At 48.6% G+C, this 20,528-nt stretch overlaps 1 protein-coding gene and 1 non-coding gene across 2 annotated transcripts in view; one reads left to right on the top strand and one right to left on the bottom strand.

The window, feature by feature from the left end:
• Nucleotides 1-4,080: 4,080 nt before the first annotated feature.
• Nucleotides 4,081-4,154, bottom strand: TRNAC-GCA. The gene has a single exon. It is a non-coding gene; the product is annotated as a tRNA-Cys (tRNA).
• Nucleotides 4,155-7,060: 2,906 nt separating this feature from the next.
• The window catches only part of GPAT3 (glycerol-3-phosphate acyltransferase 3), a 43,708-nt gene continuing 30,240 nt past the window's right edge, over nt 7,061-20,528 (top strand). The window contains exons 1-2 of the mRNA XM_038769319.1: nt 7,061-7,309; nt 17,623-17,689. Coding sequence (XP_038625247.1) covers nt 7,145-7,309; nt 17,623-17,689 — 232 coding nt within the window. The 5' untranslated portion in view covers nt 7,061-7,144. The remainder of the gene's footprint in view (nt 7,310-17,622; nt 17,690-20,528) is intronic.

Genomic DNA, 20,528 nt, shown 5'->3' with positions numbered 1-20,528 from the left:
TACTGTGTGCCAAGCACTTGTTCTAAGGACTGAGATCATACCAAATGATCAGGTTGGACACAGACCCTGTCCCATATGTGGCTCACATAAGATTTAATCCCCATATTACAGATGAGGAAACTGAGGCCCAGAGAAGTTAAGCGGCTTGCCGAAGGTCATACAGCAGACAAGTGGCAGAGGCAGGATTAGAATCCAGGTCCTCTGATTCCCAGGTCCCTGCTCTAGCCCAAGCTGCTTCTAAATAAGTTAGAGAGGGGAAGCAGCAGAGGATAAAGATATGGATTTAAGTGCTGGGGAGTTTGTGAGGCATCAGAGTTCATTCATTCTTTCAATCGTATTTGTTGAGCGCTTACCGTGTGCAGAGAGCTGCAGTAAGCGCTGGGGAGAGTACAATATAACAATAGACAGACACATTCCCTGCCTGCAACAAGCTTAGCTTAAGGGATCCAGACCTGAATACACAGATGACGCAGGAGGGAAGGTGGATTAGGGTGGGGAAATAAGAGGTTAGTCAGGGCAGGCTTCATGGAGGAGATGTGATTTTAGGAGGGCTTTGAATCAATCAATCAATCAATCGTATTTATTGAGCGCTTACTGTGTGCAGAGCACTGTACTAAGCGCTTGGGAAGTACAAGTTGGCAACATAGAGAGACAGTCCCTACCCAACAGTGGGCTCACAGTCTAAAAGGGGGAGACAGAGAACAAAACCAAACATACTAACAAAATAAAATAAATAGAATCGATATGTACAAGTAAAATGAATAAATAAGTAGAGTAATAAATATGTACAAGACGGCGGTCTGTCAGATACGAAGTGGGAGAAGCAGGGAGGCTTAGAGGCAAGATCCCAGGCTTGGGAGTCAGAGGAGCTGGGTTCTAATCCCGCTCCGCCACTTGTCTGCTGTGTGACCTTGGGCAAGCCACCTAACTTCTCTGTGCCTCAGATCCCTCATCTGTAAAATGGCGATTAAAACAGGGACAACCTGATTACCCTGTATTTACCCCAGCGCTTAGAAAAATGCTGGGCACATAGTAAGCGCTTGACAAATACCATTAGTAGGGAGTTCCAGGGCAGAGGGAGGATGTGGACAAGTTGTCTTTCATTAGTAGGGATGGTTTGTGCTGCCTTATTCACACCCTTTTGCCCAGTGTCTCCTTTGACAACAACACAACAGTGAGATGATTTATTATAGGCTTTGGGTGCAGTCTGAGAGCTTGGGAGTCCAGAGACCGGGTTTCTAATCCTGGCTGTGCCCCTGACCTGCTGTATGAGCTTGGATAAGTCATTCCCCTCTCCACGCTGCGGTTTCCTCAGATATAAAATGGAAAAGATTCATTCATTCGATCGTATTTTTTGAGCGCTTACTGTGCGCAGAGCCCTGTACTAAGCGCTGGGGAGAGTACAACAGTAAATAGGATACTACCTCTCTCCTAGGTATAACGTGAGGATACAGTGAGATAGCAAGGAGAGAATGCATTTTGGAAATATGAACGTGTTATTGGAAAAACAGAATATTTGTATTATTATTATCTGTGCGTTCTCTCCACACCAGGCCTTGCCGCAATCTGTTTTGTACGCCAGAATTGAGAGTGGCATTCACACAGTAATATCATCATTCATTCGATCGTATTTATTGAGCGCTTACTGTGTGCAGAGCACATCATTAATAAAATAGAGTAATAAATATGTACAAAAATGCACAAGTGCTGCGGGGAGGGGAATGGGATAGGGCAGAGGGAGGGAAGGTGGACAATGGGGAGGGGAGGAGGAGCAGAGGAATAGGAGGGCTCAGTCTGGGAAGGCTTCCTGGAGGAGGTGAGCTCTCAGTAGGACTCATCAATGCTGTGTATTGAGCATTGAGTTTTATTATTTATTTGTTTTTTAATGGCATTTATTAAGTGCTTACTATGTGCAAAGCACTGTTCTAAGCACTGGGGAGGTTACAGGGTGATCAGGTTGTCCCAAGGGGGGCTCACAGTCTTAATCCCCATTTTACAGGTGAGGTACTGAGGCCCAGAGAAGTTAAGTGACTTGCCCAAAGTCACACAAGCTGACAATTGGTGGAGCTGGGATTTGAACCCATGACCTCTGGCTCCAAAGCCCGTGCCCTTTCCACTGAGCCACCCTGCTTCTCTAAGTTGAGGTGAGTTACTATGTTGAGTTACTATGTGCAGAACACTGTACTAAGTGCTTGGGAGAATACAACAGACTTGGCAGACATGTTCCCTGCCCACAAAGAGCCTACTGAGGGGACTTCATTTTTAGTAATTATTATTAGTAATGTCTCATAATGATAATAATAACTGTGGTATTTGTTAAGCGCTTACTAGGTATCAAGCCCTGTACTAAGCGCTGGTGTAGCTACAAAATAACCAGGCCTCACATGGGGCTCACAGTCTAAATAGGAAGGAAAACAGATATTAAATCCCAGTTTTATAGATGAGGGAACTGAGGCCCAGAGGAGTAAAGTGACTCACCCAAGGCCACACAGCAGGGAAGTGCAGAGCCGGGATTAGAACGCAGGTCTTCTGAATCCCAGGCCGGTGTTCACGTCCTGTTCTACACTGTGAGCCCACTGTCGGGTAGGGACCGTCTCTATATGTTGCCAACTTGTACTTCCCAAGCGCTTAGTCCAGTGCTCTGCACACAGTAAGCGCTCAATAAATACGATTGAATGAATGAATGAGTGGGTACTAATCACCGGAGCGGGAGCACGAGAAGTAGCATGATCTGGTGGATACTGGGAATCAGAAGGACCTGGGTTCCAATCCACGCTCTGCCACTTGGCTGCTGTGTGATCCTGGGTGAGTCACTTCACTTCTCTGAGCCTCAATTTCCTCATCTGCAAATGGGGATTAAGACCGTGAGCCCCATGTGGGACAGGGACCGCATCTGACCTGATTAGCTTCGACCTACCCCAGTGCTGAATGGTAAAATGTCTCGCTACAGTGTAGGAACCCCTTCTGTTCCAGCCAGCCTTTTACAGGAGAGATTTTGCTTTTCACTTCCTCTTATTCTTGGAATTACCCCACCTGCCAACAGAAAGGGGATTGTGTGTTTTGGAGCATCTCTCTTTTTTTCTTCTTCTTCTTCCTCCACTCCCTTCCGTGGCTGGATCCCCTCTGAGCAAGTGCAGTACCGCCTTGCTTCGTGAGCATTAGTCACAAAGAATTCGGCTGCAACCCTCACGCAATATCCTCCTCCTTCAGTCAGCCGCAGTGACCTGTCGCCCCGCTTGTGAGGATGACGCTTGTGTTTGTGCTACTGCACCAGAGCTAAGCGCTCCTGGGGCCTAGCCAGCCCCCCACCCTATTCCCAAAGTCAACATAAAGCGGATATTTTAAGGTCTCCCTGTGGCTGTGGATAGTTTGCTTCCTTCCTTCAAGTCCCTGATCCAGAGAAGACATGGCAGAGACAGAGAGAGACACCGAGTGATTTATTTGGGGCATCACCTACAGTCCCCGCTGACTCTCGACTAGTTTAATATCAATCAGTCAGATTTATGGAGCGTTCACTGAGTGCAGAGCACTGTACTAAGCACATGAGAGAGTATAGTACAAAATAATTAGGAGACTCGTTCCCTGCCCGTAACGAGCTTACAGTCTAGAGGCCACACGGAGGAATCAATCAACCAGTGGTATTTATTGAGCGCTTACTGTGTGCTCCTGTACAGTACTAAGTGCTTGGGAGAGTACAATATAATTGAGGTTTTTGTAATGGTATTTATTAAGCGCTTACTGTGTGCCAGACACAGGATCAGAGGGTAGATACAAGACACCCAGGTTGGACACAGTCCCTGCCCCAGATGGGGCTCACAGTCTTAACCCCCATTTTACAGATGAGGTAACTGAGGCACAGAGAAGTGAAGTGACTTGCCCAAAGTCACACAGCTGACAATTGGAGGAGCCGGAATTTGAACCCATGAAAGCCCTTGCTCTTTTCATTCATTCATTCAATCGTATTTAGTGAGCGCTTACTGTGTGCAGAACACTGTACTAAGCGCTTGGGAAGTACAGGTTAGCAACATATAGAGACGGACACTACCCAACAGCGGGCTCACAGTCTAGAAGATAAATTCACAAGGGGGCATCCGGATTTGAACCAGGGACCTCTTGATCTGCAGTCAAATGCTCTACCCCTGAGCTATGCTCTTTTCCACTGAGCCACACTGCTTCTCTTAGTAGTAGCAGTAGTAGTAGTAGTAGTAGTAGTAGTAGTAGCAGTAGTAGTAGTAGTAGTAGTAGTAGTAGTAGTAGTAGTAGTAGTAGCAGCAGTAGTAGTAGTAGTAGTAGTAGTAGTAGTAGTAGTAGTAATAATATTTATTGAGGACCCCTGGATAAAATGCACCCTACTAAAGCACTTGGGAACATGCGATAGAAAGAAGGGACACATTCTCTGCCTAAGCCAGGCAAGAAATCTGAGATGAGGGGTTTCTCTGACACTGATTCTCTTCCTATCTCATTTTCATTCTCTTTTGCGGGCTCCTCCTCTGCCTCCCCAATAATAATAATGTTAATAATATTTGTTAAGTGCTTACTTGTACTTCCCAAGAGCTTAGTACGTGCTCTGCACACAGTAAGCGCTCAATAAATACAATTGAATGAATGAATGAATGAATGCTTACTATGTGCCGGACACTGAACTAAGCACTGGGGTAGATTACAAGCTACTCAGGTTGGACATGTTCCATGTCCCACATGGGGCTCACAGTCTTAATCCCCATTTTACCGATGAGGTAATTGAGGCACAGGGATGTGAATTGACTGCCCAGGGTCCCACGGCAGACAAGTGGCGGAGCCAGGATTAGAACCCAGGTCCTCTGAGACGTCCAGGCCCGTGCTCTATCCACAAGGCCACGCTGCTTCGCTAAATGTGGGAGTCCCTGAAGACTCAGTCTGGGTCCCCTTCTATTCTCCATCTTCTCCCACTCCCTTGGGAAACTCCAACTGCTTCCCTGGCTTCAACTGTCATCTCTAAGAGGATGACCCCTAGCTCAATCAGTGGCATTTATTGAGCACTTACTGTGGGCAGAGCACCGTACTAAGTGCTTGGGAGAGCACAATCCAACAGAGTCGTTTGGTAAGGGTTTACAGTTTAGAGGACCTCCTTGGCAATCTCACACCTCCTTCTGCTCCCAGGACACCTCTACTTACATGTCCCGGTCACCCCCGGACATCAGCATGTCCAACACTAGGCCCCTCCTTCACCTTCCCTCCTGAATTCTCTCCTCGTCCCACCTTTCCCATCACTGTAGACAATCCCACCACCCTCCCCATCTACGACTCCCAGAATGTCCTACCCCGAGTTATCCTGTTCATAGTTGTTGGTGGGGAAGAAAGGTGGGGGGGGGGGGGGGGGGAGATGAGAGAAAAAGGAGGGGAAGGAGGGGAATGGGAAGGAGGAGGAGAAAAATGGAGGAGGGGAAGGAGGGGAATGGGAAGGAGGAGGAGGGGAATGGGGAGAAGGAAGAGGGGAGTGGGGAGGAGGTGGAGAGGAGGAGAAGGAGCAGGGGAGAGAAAGACTTAGAATAGTGCTTGACTCAAAGTAAGTGCTTAACAAACACCATTATCATTATTATTATGAGGAAGGGGGAGCTGGAGGAAAGCATGGAAAGTAGCAGAAAGAGCCAGGGCTTGGGAGTCAGAGGACCTGGTTTCTAATTCTGACTCTGCCAAGTGCTTGCTGTGTGAACTTGGGCAAGCCGCCTAACTTCTTTGCACCTCTGTTTCCTCAACTATAAATGGGGATTCAATCCGTGTTCTCCCGCCTTCTTAGACTGTGAGTCCCATATGGGACAGGGGCTGCACCCAGCCTGATTAGCGTGTATCTCCCCCAGTGCTTAGAGCGGGGTTTGACACAGAGTGAGGGCTTAACAAAGACTACAGAAAAGGGAGGAGGAGAAGGAGGACAGGGAAAGGGGGAGAAGGAAAGGAGGAGCAGAGAAGGAGGAAAGGAGGAGGATGTCGAGGAAAGGAGGAGGAGAGGAGGAAGAGGAGGACTAGGAAATGGAGAGGAGGACTAGGAAGTGGAGAGGAGGAAAGGGGAAGAGGAGAAGGAGGAGGAGGAGGAGGAGGAAAAGAGGACTAGGAAAGGAGGAGGAGGAAAACAGGAGGGCTAGGAAAGGAGGAGGAGGAAAAGAGGAGGAAGAGGAGAATGAAAAGAGGAGGACTAGGAAAGGAGGAGGGGGAAAAGAGGAGGAGGAGATGAGGACTAGGAAAGGAGGAAGAAGAAAGAAGGAGGGAGAGGAGGAGAGGAGAATTAGGAAAGGAGGAAGAGAAAAGGAGGAGGAGGAGGAAAAGAGGAGGAAGAGGTGAAGGAAAAGAGGAGGAAGAGGAGGAGGAGGAAGAAAGGACTAGGAAAGGAGGAAGAGGAAAGAAGGAGGAAGAGGAGGAGGAAAAGGGGAGGAAGAGGAGGACTAGGAAAGGAGGAGGAGGAAGGGAGGAGGGAAAGAGGAGGAGGAGGATTAAGGAGGAGGAGGAAGAGGAGGATGAGGAGGAAAAGAGGAGGAGGAAAAGGGGAGGAGGAAGAGGAGGATGAGGAGGAAAAGAGGACCAGGAAAGGAGGAGGAGGAGGGGAGGAGGAGGAAGAAAAGAGGAGGAAGAGGAGGACTAGGAAAGGAGAGGGAGGAAAAGGGGAGGGGGGAATAAAAGGGGAGGAAGAGGAGGACTAGGAAAGGAGGAGGGGGAAGAGGATGACGAGGGGAAAAGGAGGAGGAGGAAAAGAGGAGGAGGAAAAGAGCACTAGGAAAGGGGGAGGGGAAGGAGAAAAAAGAGGAGGAGGAAGACTAGGAAAGAAGGAGGGGGGAGGAGGAGGAAAAGAGGAGGAAGGGGAGGAGTAGGAGAGGAGGACAAGGAAAGGAGAAGGAGGAGAGGAGGAGGAGGAGGACTAGGAAAGGAGAAGGAGGAGAGGAGGAGGAGGAGGAGGAAAGGAGAAGGAGAGGAGGGGGAGGAAAAGAGGAGGAGTTGTTAGCCTGTGGTTGCGGAGGCGGGTCCGGGTGGGGCCGAGGGGCGGGCCCGGGCGGGCAGGGCCGCTCCAGGGGCCCGTGGGCCAGTCCCCGTGGGCCAGTCGTCGGGGACCCGGTCCCGGGCCCTTGGAGGTTTCCGGGAGGGCGGCCAAGGGGGCCCGAGGGGCCCGGGGGTGGCCATGGCCGGCGGCGGCGGCGGCGGCGGCGGCGCCCTGGCCCTGGCCCTGCAGCTGCTGGCCACCTGGCTCGGCGCCGTGGTCGCCCTGGTGCTCCTGCCCTCCGTCTGCGGCCTCTCCCTGGGCATCTCCGAGCTCTACATGGCCGTCCTCGTCAGGCTGCTGGAGGTCAGGCCGGGAATAGGGGCCCGGGGGGCGGGGGGCCACCGCCTTGGGGGGGCCCTGATTCAGGGCCTCCGGGGCTCTTAGAATGAGAAGAATAACGATGATAATGATCATGGTAGGCGGGGCGGGATTTATGAGGGGCTTGCCAGGTGCCAAGCACCGTCTTGAGCGTGCCAACTGGCTCTGTGGCTCTGTGAGTGGCTCCGTTGGTGTTTGAGTGTCTCTTGAGCCTGTCAGCTGTCTCTCTATCTCTGTGAGTGTCTCTGTTGGTGTTGGAGTGTCTCTGCGAGTTTGGGAGCTCTCTGTATCTGTGTCTGTGTGTGTCCCTGGCTCTGTCGGTGCCTTATGGGTTTGTGGGAGTCCCTGTGGTTGTTTGAGTGTCTGTGTGTTTGTGTGTGTGTCTGCGGGCGTCTGTGGGTGGGTGTGAGTTCTCTGTGTGTGTCTTTGTGTGTGCTTCTCTCTCTGTGAGTGTCTTGTGGGTGTGTGTGAGTCTCTTTTGGGGTTTGAGTGACCGTGTGTGTGTCTCTGTGTGTGTGTGACTGGCTCTCTGGCAGTGTCTCTGCGGGGGGGGGGTGGTGGTGTCCGTGTCCGTGTGTGTGTGTGTGTGCGTGACTGTCTCTCAGTGAGTGTCTCTGCGGGTGTGTGTGAGTGTCTCTGTGGGGGGGTGTGAGTTCTCTGTGTGTGTCTTGGTGTGTGTCTCTGTGAATGTCACAGGTGTGTGTGAGGCTCTGTCGGTGTTTGAGTATCTCTGTGGGTGCCTGTGAGTGTGTGACTGTCTGTGTGTGTCTCTGCGGGTGTGTTTGAGTGTCTCTGGGTGTTTGTGAGCGCTCTGTGTCTGTGTGCGTGAGTCTCTGTCTCTGCGAGCGTCTTATGGGGGTGTGTGTGTGAGTCTCTGTTGGTGTTTGAGTGTCTCTGTGTGTCCCTCTGTGACTGTGTGACTGTCTCTATGTCTCTGTGAGTGTCTGCGGGGGTGTGTGAGTGTCTCTGTGTCTCTGTGAGTGTGTGTGGGTTCTCTGTGTGTGGCTCTGTCTCTGTGAGTGTCTTATAGGTGTGTGTGAGTCTCTGATGGTGTTTGAGTGTCTCTCTGAGTGTGTGACTGTCTCTGTGTCTCTGTGAGTGTGTGACTGTCTCTGTGTCCCTGAGTGGCTCTGGGTGTGTGAGTGTGTCTATGTGTCTCCGTGTGTGTGTGTGTGTGAGTGAGTGTCTCTCTCTCTCTGTGTCTTAGAGAAGCGGCATGGCTCCGTGGAAAGAGCACAGGCTTGCTTTGGAGTCAGAGGTCATGGTTCAAATTCCTTTTCCACCAGTTGTCAGCTGTGTGACTTTGGGCAAGTCACTTCACTTTTCTGTGCCTCAGTTACCTCATCTGTCAAATGGGGATTAAGACTGTGAGTCCCACGTGGGACAACCTGATCACCTTGTATCCTCCTCAGCGCTTAGAACAGTGCTTTGCACATAGTAAGTGCTTAACAAGTGCCATTATTATTATTATTCTGGGTGTGTGTGTGAGTGTCTCTGACTGATGGGTGTGCTCAGGTGTCTCTTTTGGAGTTTGAATGTCTCTGTGCAGGTCTCTGAGTGTCTCTGTGTGTGTCTCTGTGTCTTTGTGTGTGTCTCTGGGTGTGTGAGGCCGTGTGTGTGTCTGTGTATTGGGGATACCCGGGAATGGGATGACTCGAGCCCACTGTTGAGTAGGGACTGTCTCTATATGTTGCCAACTTGTACTTCCCAAGCGCTTAGTCCAGTGCTCTGCACACAGTAAGCGCTCAATAAATACGATTGATTGATTGATTGACTCGTCACTACAACCCCCCCCCCCCACAAACCCGGCCAGACTCTGCCCCCACTGGGGGGTCTCTACCAAGGTATGCAACAATTTGGGGGCTGGGAGCAAAGGGGAGAAGAAGCAGACCCCCTTATCGGTCACTCATTCATTCAATCGTATTTATTGAGCGCTTACTGTGTGCAGAGCACTGGACTAAGCGCTTGGGAAGTACAAGTTGGCAACATCTAGGGACGGTCCCTACCCAACAGCGGGCTCGCAGTCTAGAAGGGGGAGACAGACAACAAAACAAAACATATTAACAAAATAAAATAAATAGAATAAAGATGTACAAATCTAATAAATAAATAGAGTAATAAATACGTACAAACATGTATACATATATACTGGTTTTTAGGGTCCTCACTGACGATGATAAGCGGTTTGAAGAATCGCGTCTTCTTTGGCTCGCAGTTGCCTAGTTTCTCCAGGACACCCTGGAAGCTCGTCACTGGGAGCAGGGAATGTGTCTGCTAATTCTGTTCATATTGCACTCATCATCATCAATCGTATTTATTGAGCGCTTACTGTGTGCAGAGCGCTGTACTAAGCGCTTGGGAAGTACAAATTGGCAACGCATAGAGACAGTCGCTACCCAACAGTGGGCTCACACTCCTGCTCAAGGCTGCAGGGTCCAGTCCCAGGGCACTGTGAGCTTGTCGAGGGCATGGAGTGTGTCTGCTTAGGGTTGTATTGGATTCTCCCAACCACTCAATACATTGCTTGCACACGTAGTAAGCGCTCAGTAAAGACCATTGAATTAACCCAGTGCCCTGCGCGTAGTAGGCACCAAGGACCGTGGCCTAGAGGGGCCTGGGACTTATCTCTGCTCTAAAGTCATCTCTGCTCTGCCATTTGTCCGTTGTGTGACCTTGGGAAAGTCACTTCACTTCTCTGTGACCTCATCTGTAAAACGGGGGTGTGGGACAAGGACTGTGTCTAACCTGCTTAGCTTGTATCTACCCTAGCGCATAGTACAGTGCCGGGCACGTGGGAAGTGCTCAATGAAAGAGCCCGGGCTTTGGAGTCAGAGGTCATGGGTTCAAATGCCGGCTCCGCCGGTTGGCAGCTGGGTGACTTTGGGCAAGTTGCTTCACTTCTCTGTGCCCCAGTTACCTCATCTGTAAAATGGGGATTGAGACTGTGAGCCCCCCCGTGGGACAACCTGATCACCTTGTAATCTCCCCAGCGCTTAGAACAGTGCTTGGCACATAGTAAGCGCTTAATAAATGCCCTCAAAAAAAATCAGTTTAGAGAAAAAAAGACTACCACCACTGCTCAGCCCGGCTCTGCCAATTGTCAGCTGTGTGACTCTGGGCAAGTCACTTAACTTCTCTGTGCCTCAGTTACCTCGTCTGTAAAATGGGGGTGAAGACTGTGAGCCCCCCGTGGGACAACCTGATCACCTTGTAACCTCCCCAGCGCTTAGAACAGCGCTTTGCACATAGTAAGCGCTTAATAAACGCCATCATCGTTATTATTATTATTGGATGGAGACCGGGTTTCGGAGTCAGGAGGTCAGTAAAGGAGCCAGGATTAGGGGATTAGAGCTCTAGTCCGCTGCACCTGTATATATGTATATATGGTTGTACATATTTATTACTCTATTTATTTATTTATTTATTTATTTTACTTGTACATTTCTATGCTATTTATTTTATTTTGTTGGTATGTTTGGTTTTGTTCTCTGTCTCCCCCTTTTAGACTGTGAGCCCACTGTTGGGTAGGGACTGTCTCTATGTGTTGCCAATTTGTACTTCCCAAGCGCTTAGTACAGTGCTCTGCACATAGTAAGCGCTCAATAAATGCGATTGATTGATTGATTGATTGATTGCTTTTGTTGCCTAGTTCAGTCAGTGGCCATTGCTTCTAGACTGTGAGCCCGTTGCTGGGTAGCGACCAACTGTACATGTTGCCAACTTGTACTTCCCAAGCGCTTAGTCCAGTGCTCTGCCCACAGTAAGCGCTCAATAAATACGGTTGAATGAATGGATGAATCTCTCCCTGACTGTAGTCCAATTTCAGACCGGGCTTGGTAAAGCGGTCAACAGCATTTACTGTGCACTTATTTTGTGCCGAGCAGAGCACGATACTAAATACTTGAAGAGTTAGGAAATATAACGTCCATGCCCTCCAGGAGTTTACAGTCTCCCTTGCCATCTCCTATCCAGGATGAAGATCTCATGTTTTGTTTTGAGGAAGGTCTCCCTTTTTGAAGGTTCGGCTCTTCAATAAAATGTTCTAAATAAATGGAAGCGGCGTGTCCTGGTGGATAGAGCACGGGCCCGGGAATCAGAAGGACCTGGGTTCTAATCCCGGCTCCGCCACTTGTCTGCCGTATAACAGTAATAATAATATTTGCTGTATATATGTATATATGTTGGTACATATTTATTACTCTATTTATTTTACTTGTACATATCTATTCTATTTATTTTATTTTGTTAGTATGTTTGGTTTTTTTTTTTTCTCTGTCTCCCCCTTTTAGGCTGTGAGCCCAATGTTGGGTAGGGACTCTCTCTATATGTTGCCAATTTGTACTTCCCAAGCGCTTAGTACAGTGCTCTGCACATAGTAAGCGCTCAATAAATATGATTGATTGATTTGCTAAGTGCTTACTATGTGCAAAGCACTGTTCTAAGCACTGGGGGGATACAAGGTGATCAGGTTGTCCCACGTGGGGCTCACAGGCTTAATCCCCATTTTAGAGATGATCAATCAATCAGTCAATCAATCGTATTTATTGAGCGCTTACTTTGTGCAGAGCACTGTACTAAGCGCTTGGGAAGTACAAGTTGGCAACATATAGAGACTGTGAGTCCACTGTTGGGTAGGGACTGTCTCTATATGTTGCCAATTTGTACTTCCCAAGCGCTTAGTATAGTGCTCTGCGCACAGTAAGCGCTCAATAAATACGATTGATGATGATATAGAGACAGTCCCTACCCAACAGTGGGCTCACAGTCTAAAAGATGAGGTAACTGAGGCACAGAGAAGTGAAGTGGATTGCCCAAAGTAACACAGCTGACAATTGGCGGAGCCGGGATTTGAACCCATGACCTCTGACTCCAAAGCCCGGGCTCTTTCCACTGAGCCACGCTGCTTCTCTGTGACCTCGGGCAAGTCACTTCACTTCTCTGGGCCTCGGTTATCTCAGCTGTAAAGTCGGGATTGAGACTGTGAGCCCCACATGGGACAGAGCCTGCGTCCACCCCGGCATTTAGTACAGTACCTATCGCATCGTCATCATCATCATCAATCGTATTTATTGAGCGCTTACTGTGTGCAGAGCACTGTACTAAGCGCTTGGGAAGTACAATTTGGCAGTCCCTACCCAACAGTGGGCTCACAGTCTAAAAAGGGGAGACAGAGAACAAAACCAAACATACTAACATAGTAGGCACCTAACGAGTACCACAATTATTATTATTATCCCGGCTCTGCCCCTTGTCTGCTGCGTGACCTTGGGCCGGTCACTTTACGTCCTCTGTGTCTCAGTTTCCTCATCTGTAAAATGGGGATTAAGACGATACGTGAGACAGGGACTGCGTCCGGCCTGATTTAGCTTGTAGCCACCCCAGCGTTCAGTACAGTTCGGTTCAGCCGTTTGGCAGTTGAGACCTGGTCTGGCCTTTCAAGTTTCAAGTCACTGTAATTGCTGTGGACTTGAGCTGGAGCAACAGGCCTCACCCCTTCCTCCCGCATTGTTCTCCGAGTGGTTTTTTGGTTTCCTTCAGGATTTATCGCCCGGCATATCCCTAGATAATCATCATCATCATCAATCGTATTTATTGAGCGCTTACTATGTGCAGAGCGCTGTACTAAGCGCTTGGGAAGTCCAAATCGGCAACATATAGAGACAGTCCCTACGCAACAGTGGGCTCACAGTCTAAAAGGGGAAGACAGAGAACAAAACCAAACATACTAACAAAATAAAATAAATAGAATAGATATGTGCAAGTAAAATAAATAAATAGAGTAATAAATATGTACAAACATATTAATAATGATAACATATAATAATTACCCAAATCTAGCTAAATGAGCGGCCTTGTCTGGGAGCTCTTGCCCTAATTCTTCTCAAATGATGAGACTTCTGGAATCTCCATCGAGTTGCCTTTGGCGGCTGTGAGCCCACTGTTGGGTAGGGACTGTCTCTATGTGATGCCAATTTGTACTTCCCAAGCGCTTAGTACAGTGCTCTGCACATAGTAAGCGCTCAATAAATACGATTGATTGATTGATTGATTGGAGATCGGGTGGCTTCTTGCTCACCCGTCTGTCTTCCTGAGGTGTATCTTTCTGAGTGCCCTGAATTTCTCCTGAAAGGCCATTTTCCAGGGAGATCAGGGGTAATAATAATAATGATGATGGCATTTATTAAGTGCTTATTACGTGCAAAGCACTGTTCTAAGCACTGGGGAGGTGATCAGGTTGTCCCACGGGGGGGGGCTCACAGTCTTAATCCCCATTTTCCAGATGAGGGAACTGAGGCCCAGAGAAGTGAAGTGACTTGCCCAAAGTCGCACAGCTGACAATTGGCGGAGCCGGGATTTGAACCCGTGACCACTGACTCCAAAGCCCGGGCTCTTTCCACTGAGCCACGTATTTTCAGCTCATTTGGGTAGGCTCTGGAAGCCAGGCTGCTGAAAAGGCGATTTAACCACTCTGCACCGTGTCACATAAACATCTGGTGCTTTATCAAACAATCAGCACGTAATACTCCTCTAGACTGTCGGCTCCATAATAATAATAATAACTGTGGTATTTAAGTAATAATAATAATTATGGTATCGATTAAGCGCTTACTATGTGCCAAGCACTGTTCTAAGCACTGGGGTAGATACAAGGTAATTAGGTTGTCCCACGTGGGTCTCACAGTCTTAATCCCCATTTGACAGATGAGGGAACTGAGGCCCAGAGGAGTGAAGTGACTTGCTCAGAGTTGCACAGCTGACAATCAAGCAATCAATCGTATTTATTGAGCGCTTACTGTGCGCAGAGCACTGTACTAAGTGCTTGGGAAGTACAAGTTAACTTGTACAAGTACAAGTGGTGGAGATGGGATTAGAACCCACAACCTCTGACTCCCAAGCCCGGGCTCTTTCTACTCAGCCATGCTGCTTCTCCTAAGTGCCTACTATGTGCCAAGCACTGCACTAAGCGCTGGGGGAGATCCAAGACACTCAGTTGTATTTAAGAAGCAGTGTGGCTCAGTGGAAAGAGCAGAGGCTTTGGAGTCAGAAGTCACAGGTTCAAATGCCGGCTCCGCCACTTGTCAGCTGTGTGACTTTGAGCAAGTCACTTCACTTCTCTGGGCCTCAGTTACTTCAACTGTAAAATGGGGATGGAGACTACGAACCCCCCGTGAGACAAACTGATCACCTGGTAACCTCCCTAGCGCTTAGAACAGTGCTTTGCACATAGTAAGCGCTTAATCAATACCATCATTATGAGTGCTTACGCGAAGCACTGTACTAAGCACTTGGGAGAGGACAATACAATAGAGTTGGGTAGGGACTGTCTCTATATGTTGCCAACTTGTACTTCCCAAGCGCTTAGTACAGTGCTCTGCACACAGTAAGCGCTCAATAAATACAATTGATTAATTGATTGAGTTGATAGGCACGTTTCCTGCCCACAAAGAGCTGACAGTCTAGGGGATGAGCTGACGGCAGCGGCTCAGAAATATGTTGCCAACTTGTACTTCCCAAGCGCTTAGTACAGTGCTCTGCACATAGTAAGCGCTCAATAAATACAATTGATTGATTGATTGAGTTGATAGGCATGTTTCCTGCCCACAAAGAGCTGACAGCCTAGGGGATGAGCTGACGGCAGCGGTTCAGAAATATGTTGCCAACTTGGACTTCCCAAGCGCTTAGTACAGTGCTCTGCACACAGTAAGCGCTCAATAAATACAGTTGAATGAATGAATGAATGTTCGGTTTTGCTGGGGTTGCTAATAAGTTTGCTAATTGAGACGGCGCAAAGAGGCATTTTCCCGTATGTATGGAAGCGGGATTGCATTTGATGATGATGGCATTTATTAAGCGCTTACTATGTGCAAAGCACTGTTCTAAGCGCTGGGGGGGGATACAAGGTGATCAGGTTGTCCCACGGGGGGCTCACAATCTTAATTCCCATTTTACAGATGAGGTAATTGCATTTGTGTGTGTGTGTAAGGAAATGGCATGGTTTGGTCTCGGCTGGGGGGTGGCCAGAGGGAGCAGGGCCAAGGCAGCTTTTGTTTATTGTGAAACTTCTTGTGTGTGTGTGTGTGTGTTGTGTGTGTGTTGTGTGTGTGTGTGTGTGTGGTCTGGAGTGTATTTCAGGAAACACACTCTGGGGACATCTGTGCTGAAATGCTTTGGTCTGCAGCAATTGCCACGTCCTTCAGGGCTCCCCATTCGAAGGACTCTTGTGCCTGGGAAAGTGAGGGTGCCCTAGCTGGTAAAAATAATCCTAATAATAATAGTGCTTCAATCAATCAATCAATCAATCAATCGCGTTTATTGAGCGCTTACTGTGCGCAGAGCACTGTACGAAGCGCCTGGGAAGTCCAAGTGGGCAACATCTAGAGACGGTCCCTGCCCAACAGCGGGCTCGCGGTCTAGAAGGGGGAGACAGAGAACAAAACAAAACATATTAACAAAATAAAATGAATAGAATAAATATGTACAAATAAAATAGAGTAATAAATATGTACAAACATATATACAAATATGCAGGTGCTGTGGGGAGGGGAAGGAGGTAAGGCGGGGGGTGGGGAGGGGGACGAGGGGGAGAGAGTGCTTGTTAAGCGTTTATGTGCTACGCGCTGTTGTAAGCACTGGGGTAGATAGAAGTTAATGAGGTTGGACACAGTCCCTGCCCCACATGGGGCTCACGCTCTTAATCCCCATTTTATAGAGGAGGGAACTGAGGCCCAGAGAAGTGAAGTGAGTCGCCTGAGGTCACACAGCAGACGTGTGGCGGAGCTGGGATTAGAACCCAGGTCCTCCCGACCCCCAGGCCAGTGTTCTGTCCCTTAAGCCGGCTGCCATGTCGGACATTCATTCATTCAGTTGAATTTATCGAGCGCTTGCTGTGTGCAGAGCACTGTACTAAGTGCCTGGGAGAGTGCACGCTACTTGGAGAAGCAGCGTGGCTCAGTGGAAAGAGCACGGGCTTTGGAGTCAGAGGTCATGGGTTCAAATTCCGGCGCTGCCAACTGTCAGCTGTGTGACTTTGAGCAAGTCACTTAACTTCTCTGTGCCTCAGCTACCTCATCTGTAAAGTGGGGATTTAAACTGTGAGCCCCCAGTGGGACAACCTGATCACCTTGTAATCTCCCCAGTGCTTAAAACAGTGCTTTGCGCATAGTAAGCGCTGAGCAAGTCACTTAACTTCTCTGTGCCTCAGTGGCCTCATCTGTAAAGTGGGGATTTAAACTGTGAGCCCCCCATGGGACAACCTGATCACCTTGTAATCTCCCCAGCGCTTAGAACAGTGCTTTGCGCATAGTAAGTGCTGAGCAAGTCACTTAACTTCTCTGTGCCTCAGTTCCCTCATCTGTAAAGTGGGGATTAAAACTGTGAGCCCCCCGTGGGACAACCTGATCACCTTGTAATCTCCCCAGCGCTTAGAACAGTGCTTTGCATATAGTAAGCGCTGAGCAAGTCACTTCTCTGTGCCTCAGTTCCCTCATCTGTAAAGTGGGGATTAAAACTGTGAGCCCCCCGTGGGACAACCTAATCACCTTGCAATCACCCCAGCGCTTAGAACAGTGCTTTGCACATAGTAAGCGCTGAGCAAGTCACTTAACTTCTTTGTGCCTCAGTTCCCTCATCTGTAAAGTGGGGATTAAAACTGTGAGCCCCCTGTGGGACAACCTGATCACCTTGTCATCTCCCCAGCGCTTAGAACAGTGCTTTGCACATAGTAAGTGCTTAACAAATACCATCATTATCATTATTACAGTATAGCAATAACACAGACACATTCGACGCACTGAACAGACGCAATGAACAACTGACTCACCAGACGTAAGGCCAGGGGATTTCCACCCAGGGCCAGACCTGACCATGGAGTGATCGAACTTAATATAATGAACTTAATATAATGATCGACCTGTATATATGTATATATGTTTGTACATATTTATTACTCTATTTATTTATGTATTTATTTTCCTTGTACGTGTCTATTCTATTTATTTTATTTTGTTAGTATGTTTGGTTTTGTTCTCTGTCTCCCCCTTTTAGAGTGTGAGCCGACTGTTGGGTAGGGGCTGTCTCTATATGTTGCCTACTTGTACTTCCCAAGCGCTTAGTACAGTGCTCTGTACACAGTAAGCGCTCAATAAATACGATTGAATGAATGAATGAATAAATGCCATTATTATTATTATTATTCATTGGGGTTTGTGTCCCAAATTGCAATTGGAATATTGAACGTTGCCCCTCCGGGAGGGGACTTGGGAGGCTGCGCTAACAAACCCTTTTCTGTTTTTGAACAGTGGGCCACACTGAGGATTCAGAGAGGGGTCCAAAAGGCACCGACGCTTAAAACGTCCGCTTCCGTGGGTAAGCACCACCGGCCCGGCCTGTTTGTAGGAGACCTCAGACTGGCCTTGTTTGGGCCACAAACGGCAGTCCAGCAATCGCATTTATTGAGCATTTATTGTGTGCAGAAAACTGTACTGCTACTACTACTAATTATGGTACTTGTTGAGTAATAATTATGGTATTTGTTAAGCGCTTACTATGTGCCGAGCACTGCTCTAAGCGTGCTCACTATGTGCCGAGCACCATTCTGAGAAGCAGCGTGGCTCAGCGGCACGGGCTTGGAAGTCAGAGGCCCTGGGTTCTAATCCTACCTCCACCACTTGTCTGCAGTGTGACCCTGGGCAAGTCACTTAACTTCTCTGTGCCTCAGTTACCTCATCTGTAAAATGGGGATTAAGGCTGTGAGTCGAATACGGAACAGGGACTGTGTCCAACCTGATTTGCTCGTATCCACCCCAGCGCTTAGAGCAGTCCCTGGCACATAGTAAGTTCTTAACAAATATTATTATTATTATTATTATTATTATTATCATGATTGTTAAGTGGCAGAGCTAGGATTAGCACCCAAGTCCTCTGATTCCCAGGCCTGGGCTCTTTCCAGTCAGCCCCACTGCTTTCCTGATCTTTATTCATTCATTCAATGGTATTTATATGTTGCCAACTTGTACTTCCCAAGCGCTCAGTACAGTGCTCTGCACACAGTAAGCGCTCAATAAATACGATTGATTGATTGATTTATTGAGCGCTAACCATGTGCAGAGCACTGTACTAAGCACTTGGGAGAGGACGGTAGGACAATAAACAGATACAGTCCCTGCCCACAACGAGCTTACAGTGTGGAGGATGAGTTTACAGTCTCGAGGGATCTGTTTGGGACGGATCTCAGGCCGGACAGATGGACAAACAGACATACAGACGGGTTGTGGGCGGGCAGAGGACGGAGCGATGCCCTGGAATTCAGAAGGACGTGGGTTCTAATTCCGGCACCACCAAAATGGGGACAGAGATTCAGTCAGTCAGTCAGTCGTATTTATTGAGCACTTACCGTGTGCAGAGCACTGTACTGAGCGCTTGGAAAGTACAGTTCGGCAACAGATAGAGACGGTCCCTACCCAAGAAGGGCTCACAGTCTAGGAGGGGGAGACAGACGACAAAACAAAACAAGTAGGCCAAGACCAAGACTATTCTTCATCATCATCATCAGTCGTATTTATTGAGCGCTTACTGTGTGCAGAGCACCATACTGAGCGCTTGGGAAGTACAAATTGGCAACGTATAGAGACAGTCCCTACCCAACGGTGGGCTCACAGACTAAAAGGGGGAGAGAATATATCTTCTTAAGTTGATTTTTGGTCAACTGCCAATGGATCCCTGCGGCTCATTACTCCACACTGGGGCTCAGGGGACCAGATGTTGGCTCAGCCCGATGCTGGGCCATCTTGCAACAACAAGGACGCCCTCGGGGTGCCCCTGCCCGCTGGCCAGAGAACCACGGGCCACCTCATTTGTTCTATTTCTCTTAATGCCTTTCTCCCCCTCTAGACTTTAAGCTCGCTGTGGGCAGGGAGCGTGTCTGTTACATTGTTGTGTTGTACTCTCCCGAGCGCTCAGTACAGTACTCTGCACTCGGTAAGTGCTCAGCAAAGACGATTGACTGGCCGACCAGGGCAGGCTCCTCTGTCAAGGAAGTGCTGGTGTCTACCGTATTGGCGGAGACCTCCGGGGACGGAGGGCTGTACTAGATGGTTGGGGAACGTGTGAGAGACGCAGGCCCGGCCGCCAAGGGGCTGACACGCCGACCACGTGACTGTCGTGTCTGTCCGTACGGTTGTCCCCTTGAACCTCATCGTGGTTGGGGGAAAGGAAGCAGGGGTCAAAGGGCAGTGACCCCCTCCACAACTGGTCTCCCCAGGCCTTCTCCTGGGGTGGGTGGGAGGGGTCTAGGTTGGAGGGGGTGGCAAGCATGTATATATGTATACATACATATACATATAGAGTATTTATTACTCTATTTTACTTGTACATATCTATTCTATTTATTTTATTTTGTTAATGTTTTGTTTTGTTCTCTGTCTCCCCCTTCTAGACTGCGAGCCCACTGTTGGGTAGGGACCGTCTCTATATGTTGCCAACTTGTACTTCCCAAGCGCTTAGTACAGTGCTCTGCACACAGTAAGTGCTCAATAAATACGATTGATTGATTGATTATACAGGGAGCAGTGGCTTGCCTTGTTCAGCTCCTGGAGCTATAATTCCCAGCATCTCTCTTTTCTTTCTTTCTCTCTCTTCTCCCTTTCTCTCTTTTTCTTTCTCTGTCTCTGTCTCTCTCACTCTCTCTCTCTCTCTCTCTCTCTCTCTCACACACACACACACACACACACACACACACACACACATTCAGTCGTCCCCCCCCCAAGAGTCAATTGAACCCCAATCCCTTATTCTTATTCTTCATGAGCCCACCATCAACACCCTTTTTTTATGGGATTTGTTAAGCGCTCACTATTCATTCATTCATTCAATCGTATTTATTGAGCGCTTACTGTGTGCAGAGCACTGTACTAAGCACTTGGGAAGTCCAAGTTGGCAACATATAGAGACGGTCCCTACCCAACAGTGGGCTCACAGTCTAGAAGGGGGAGACAGAGAACAAAACAGAACATATTAACAAAATAAAATAAATAGAATAAATATGTACAAGTAAAATAGAGTAATAAATACGTACAAACATATATACAGGTGCTGTGGGGAAGGGAAGGAGGTAAGGCGGGGGGATGGAGAGGGGAAGGAGGGGGAGAGGAAGGAGGGGGCTCAGTCTGGGAAGGCCTCCCGGAGGAGGTGAGCTCTCAGTAGGGCC

Source organism: Tachyglossus aculeatus, chromosome X5 (genome assembly GCF_015852505.1).
Source record: "Tachyglossus aculeatus isolate mTacAcu1 chromosome X5, mTacAcu1.pri, whole genome shotgun sequence".
Taxonomy (NCBI): Eukaryota; Metazoa; Chordata; class Mammalia; order Monotremata; family Tachyglossidae; genus Tachyglossus; species Tachyglossus aculeatus.
Note: the sequence above shows the minus strand (reverse complement) of the source record. Positions and strands in the feature narration are given on the sequence as shown.